We start from the raw sequence: 6,000 nt of genomic DNA, 5'->3' as shown, positions 1-6,000 counted from the left end.
GCAAGAATGGAAATCGTTATCAGAGGCGAGCCCAAGATTAATGTCCATGTCACGCAGGGTACACAACTGCTAGTCTGTTTGGTCATAATGCCAAGGGTTGGAAGCTGCCTCTTTACATGCTGCACCGCGCTAGTCTGTTTGGTCATAAGGCCAAGGGTTGGAAGCTGTCCCTTTACCACTCCACTTTCTGATTTATCTGACTTCTTGAACTCGCAGTCTCAGGTCACCGTCCATTTTTAAAAACGGCTTTTTGCTGATATTTGGCCTGTAGTATATAAGTTGTGATCAGACAGGTACAGAACAGGGTTTTGTGGTAAATATGGAGACGTGTGCTAGCAATACACAAGTGAAAAATAACAATCCATCATCCGGCTTAGAGTACATTTCCAATTTATTACCTATTATTTTACAGATATTAATATTCATATTTGTAGATCTGGCATCCAAACCATATTAGGTCAGCATTAACCCTCGTACTGACAAGCGGGTCCATCAATGTCTTTCTTTCCCTTCTGACAGCGAAGGGTTACAAAGCAATTAGAACCACAAACAGAAACTCCTCATTTGGAAAGAATATACCGTATATATAAAAAGATTAAAATAATACTCAGCCAGCACAAATTTTAGGCAATCATGATTTTTTTTTTGTAATAGAACTCTCTCATAGTCTATCATATCTCCCATATATACACAACAGTTTGTACATCCCTGTCCTTTAGGACAAAATACCTGAAGAAGGGAAAACACTTTAAAAAAAGAAAAAAAAAAAAGAAAAAATATTAAAAAAAAAAAAAAATCTGGGAAATGCGGCGTCATAAGATAATCATAAGGCCTGAGTGGGTTTGCGTCAATAGAAGCAGACAGTGTGAAGAAAGGTCCGACCACTTTTGTCTTCAAACTCCTGTAGTAGTTCATCTATCTCATTCTCCATGTCGTCTGTGTGTTGTATCTGCAAGAGAGACAGACATTGTTACAGGGGGCGCATGCACATGGCCGCAGGAAGGAACTTAGCAAGTTACTACACGTGTCTGCGCTGAAAGGCTATTAGAGACACTGGCAAATTTTTAATTTGAGCTTCCCCTACGGCCAGGCTCACACGAAAGGGGCGGATTCCGCATGCGGTAGGCCCGCAGTAGATTCCGGCTGTGAGCCTGGCTGGCAACCCCACAAACCTGAATTTTCCTGCATTACGGATGACCCTGGCAGCTCACTGTTGGTCATGCGTGTTTCTCATACAATGGTAGAGAGAGTATATCGAAAATTGAGAAAAAAAACATCCAGCGTCCAACTCATTGATGAAAGAGGTTGGAGGAGGATGTTAGGAATCATTCTAATGAACAAGCGGTGCAGTGTCAGGCAAATTGCAGCTGAATACAATGCAAGTGCTCTGACTAACATAGTTCCTTACACAGATGGGCTACAACAGCAGACAACCAGTTCCAGAGAAACAAAGGTGAGATCCAGTGAGCAAAGGAGCATGAAAACTGAATTAATAAGCAGTGAGAAAAAACACAAAAAAAAAAAAAAAAACATTGCTTGGTCACTGAATCTAGATTTCTGCTGCACTGTACTGATGGGAGGTCAGAATTTGCACAAGCAGCATGAATCGTTGAACCCTGCTTGTCAGGTGTCAACAGTTCCAGCTGGTGGAGGTGGACTAATGCTGTGGGGATGTTGTCTTTGCACACCCTGGGGCTCCTCTGATACCTGTAGATGGATGCCAAGTCCAACTGCTAAAGGCCAAAGCAATACTAGAAGAGTGTCCGATAATGTGGCCATTCAGAGTATACTACTGCCTGGGGGTACACATTTATACACAGAGGACCCACAAAACAGTTTTCCTGATTTTTAAGTAATTCACTTTATGTTAATTAATGGACTGAAAGCAAACATGTAAATGGGTCAGGCAATGACTGAGTGTTTCTACGCAGCCGGCAGATTAGGTTTTTTGTAATTTAATCAAAAGACAATTGCATCCACTAGAATATCATTACTACGACAGTCGTTAGGAACGAGATGATCGGCCCCGGTGACCAGTGAAGTTGTCTTATTAACACAATCATTGTTCTATTGAAGCTATCCGAGTGTATAGCCCAATTTACACGCAACCATTATCGCTCAATGTCTTTTGAGCGATCATCGTTGTGTATAAATGCTACCACAGTTTGCTTCTCAGCCCAACGATGATTTTTAGTTGAGTTCAAAATCAATTGTTCGCCAGCCAGCTGATAGCAGGAACCGCACACTGTTTCACCACTGGAGCGCTGATAACATTGTATTCAGCTGCAGTCTCTCCAGAGAACAAAGGAGCTGTATGCAGATAACAGACCACCTGCTGTTATCTGCCTACAGCAGATGGAGGCAAATGAAGGTGATAGCTACCAATGGGCAATAGTGGCCATTAGCAGCTTATGCAAAATGATCGCTCAAACAGCCAATTATCTATCTTTTGAACTAATTTTGAGTGACCATCTTTGTGTGTGAAGAAGGCTTAGGAAACCTGCAAAATCAGCTGTGATCGTAGGGAAAGCAATAAGTTGGCCAAACATTGAAGTATTAATAGGACTCCAAGAGGTGGGTCCTAAAAGGAGAAGCCTCCGCTATTGCATTCCTATGCAGAATAAAGTATTTGGATAAGGCTGGCTTAATGAAAACACCACATTAATTATCTGCAGCAACGCTCGGATCTAAAGCTGGGTTCACTTTTTTTTTTTTTTCTTTTTGCAATTTTTTAACTGGTTGGTCTTAATGCTATAAAGCTTTGTCTGGCCCTTAAACAAGAGCCTCTGGTAGAGAGATTGTGTCCTTGAGGGATGCCAGTAGAGGACAGAAAATTAATAGACTGTCCCAGTTCATAAATTAAGACAGGAAGGAGTTTTGGAAAGAATAGTTGTCCAGGATGCCAAGTCTACTGCCGGCCGTCTCGCGGTGCGCTCAGTAAAGTTGGGCTAATATACAATGTGATTTCTATCTAGCGGTAGAATAAGAGCATACAGACAGGGGGACTACGGTATTGATGGTCCTACCCCTGACTACATCTGCAGATGGCCAGACAGGCTGCCATATTCCACATTTACATACCAGCCATAGGTGAAATACAAACAAATGGAAATGTATGGATCTCCCCACAGGGGTTGTAGTGAACTGAGGGCGCATTCACACGAGCGCAGCATACTCAGGAACGACTCGCACCGTACAGCACATGGACATTCAGTCCGTGTGCCGAGCGGGGGAAGCACATCTACATGTTCTATTCTCGTACGAGACACGCGCGACAATAGAACATGCTGCAATTTTTTGTTCTCACACCTGTAAATACAAATAATGGGTTGTATTTGTGTGTGTCCTGTCAGTCTCACGTGATTTTCTCGCCTGTGTGAACACACTTTGTGTTTTTCATCTGCAGCCTACATAAACCACTCCCCTCCCCTGTAAGGGCTATAAACAAAGGTAAAAGCTACTAAAATAAGACTTTTGGTTTTTTTTTGTAATAACTGAAGAAAACCCCATTATCCCAGTTGTCGCATAAAAAAAATAAAATAAAAAATTCCGGTCTCAAACGACTGGATATGAATTGCAGATTCCACAATCAGCATCCGCACGGACGAACTGGGGTAAAATGCGGGTAGTGAAAGGCATGCATTTTCGAGTTTTGCTTGGTCAATAGAAAAAAAACCTGTTCTGTTCACGAGTGCCTGCAAGCCTCCACAGTCATACACAATAGAGTAAAGTGCCGATCGCAGGTCACCAGCCGGGCTCACAGCTGGTAAATGCAGTCAGGAAAAAAAGTGTAATCCCAGAACTTTTTTTTTTTTTTCGGAGATAGGGGGGCCAAAAAAAACGTGGACTAAAATCAAATTTAAAAAGAGTCATATGAACCACAAAAAGGTACTAATGCAAACTACAGGCTGCTCCACAAAAAGAGCTCTCACATAGCCCTATCGATGAAAAAAATAAAAAAAAATAAAATAAAAAAGTTGTGATTTTTTGAAAGCGGGAATGCCAAAACATCTGAGTGACCTAGACAGGGGAACCTCACCGACCCTCGGTCATGAAGGGATTATAATCATCTGAACATTTTTTGTTCACTTCAACTGGCGAACACAATAGAATATTTCTCAGCTGCGCTCAGTCTTATAGAGAGTAAACTTGCTGCGAGGGCTCATGCACACGCCGGATCGCTGCTCACTTCTGTAGTAGGGATGCAGGAAGCCTCTGCTGTACCTCCATATGCCTCAGGTTTCCTAAATGGTGACACGCTCGTCCCGAGGGATTCTGCTCTACAAGCACTGCTTCTAATCCCTGATGGAGGCCGCACCGCTCCGTACTAACGAGCCGTACAGACTGTGTGCACACGATTCTGCTGTGTATGTGCCCTAGGAGAGTACTGCGTAATATCTGAACGGCGGTCCGCCGGCCCACCACTTACATCACAGACTGAAAGAATTACGCTCAATTCCCATCTTTGTTTGGCTGTCAGTTACTCTTTCCTGTTTTTGGACTGGAAAAGAATAGAATAGATCAGTGTGATTCCCCATAGACAGCAATAATATAAAAGGGCTTCAGTTCGCTTCCGTTCCGTTTTTTTGAATGGGAAAATAAAGGACCCCTTACAGCAACATTTTTCCGCCCTAAAAAACTGAGCCCCGGCAGATTAATCCGTTCTATGCTTTTTTATCATTTCAACATTGGTGTCAATGGGAAAAGTAAACTGATCGGATTCCGTTTCCTTCCATTATATTTTGATAAAGCAGATCCGATTTTCTCTACGGAGAATGTGCACACGGAAAAAATAAATTAAATGGCAAAATAGACAGATCCGTCAAAAAAAAAAAAAGACGTTTAAAGGATGCATGGCAGGAAAGAAATAGATGGCTGTCAGTTTTAACCCATTAAGGACCAAGCATTTTAAAATTACAGTGGGGATTAAAGCTTCCTGCTTCTGAAATCAATCAGAATCAGGAGGGGTTGTCAGCTGTTAGTCACAGCTGATAACCCAGAGGAGGAGGGAGAAGTGAGTTTTAACCCTTTCTGCCTCCTCCTTTATTTAGTATACATTGCTCAATGAGCGCATTGTGAGAGAGAACGTGGAATTCTTTCACTACGCGAGCCGGCAGTCTGTGACAGTCAAGTGACCTCTGGCACAGCAGAGCTACAGGATCCCAAGACCACCCTGATCAACCTTGCTAGTGACTATTGTCACTACCAGGGGTGTTTTCCCCCGTAACTAAGGGTCCTATGGATGCCCCAGATACAGTGGAAATATGTAAAAAAAAAAGCAAAAGAAAAAAACAAAACATGTTAATGTCCCCCAGAGGTGTCATTTGACGTAATGCGGGACATAGATAGTAAAAAGAATTACATAAAGTAAAACAAAATTGCAGAATAAAATATACATAAAGAACATAACCTAAAGCAGATGCCAACCAAAACCGTCGCTATATCCGCCCTGTAATCCAAAACCATAAATATTATACATCCGAACGGCCGAAACAAAATGAGGAACCCGTTCCTATACTATGTTTTTTAAAATTAGTGTATTTACGCTAAAATAAACTAAAATGTTAAAAAATAAAAATATTATTTTTAGCTTTTTACCCCCAATAAAATGAAAAATCTGAAAAAAAACACAAAAAAACAAAAACAAATCGCCCTATATGTCACGGGGGAAAAAAACTGCAGTAAAAATAATTTTGATAGCTAAAGGAAAAAAAATAGGGCACTAAAACTACCACATGGGTGAAATCCCTAAAAAGTGTCTGGTCCTTAAGGGGATAATAATGGATCTGTCAAAAGGGGGGCGGGGGAATAGACACTTGGTGATCAGTTTTCTTACATTTTGTTAAAGCAAATTGATGCATAATGGATTAAAAATAGAATAAAAAATGTAAATCTGATAGTATCCGGCTGGTTTGAACGTAACCTAAAACTCACACAATAAACAAAACTTAATGAAAATGCATCTAGTTGCAGAATCACAAGTTGTGATATCCTTTTAAG

At 41.3% G+C, this 6,000-nt stretch overlaps 1 protein-coding gene across 1 annotated transcript in view; it reads right to left on the bottom strand.

Annotated features, from left to right (window-relative positions):
• Window positions 1–373: 373 nt before the first annotated feature.
• SSU72 (SSU72 homolog, RNA polymerase II CTD phosphatase) overlaps window positions 374–6,000 on the bottom strand; it is a 69,705-nt gene continuing 64,078 nt past the window's right edge. The window contains exon 5 of the mRNA XM_066606795.1: window positions 374–949. Coding sequence (XP_066462892.1) covers window positions 848–949 — 102 coding nt within the window. The 3' untranslated portion in view covers window positions 374–847. The remainder of the gene's footprint in view (window positions 950–6,000) is intronic.

Source organism: Eleutherodactylus coqui, chromosome 6 (assembly GCF_035609145.1).
Source record: "Eleutherodactylus coqui strain aEleCoq1 chromosome 6, aEleCoq1.hap1, whole genome shotgun sequence".
In the NCBI taxonomy this organism is placed as follows: domain Eukaryota; kingdom Metazoa; phylum Chordata; class Amphibia; order Anura; family Eleutherodactylidae; genus Eleutherodactylus; species Eleutherodactylus coqui.
Note: the sequence above shows the minus strand (reverse complement) of the source record. Positions and strands in the feature narration are given on the sequence as shown.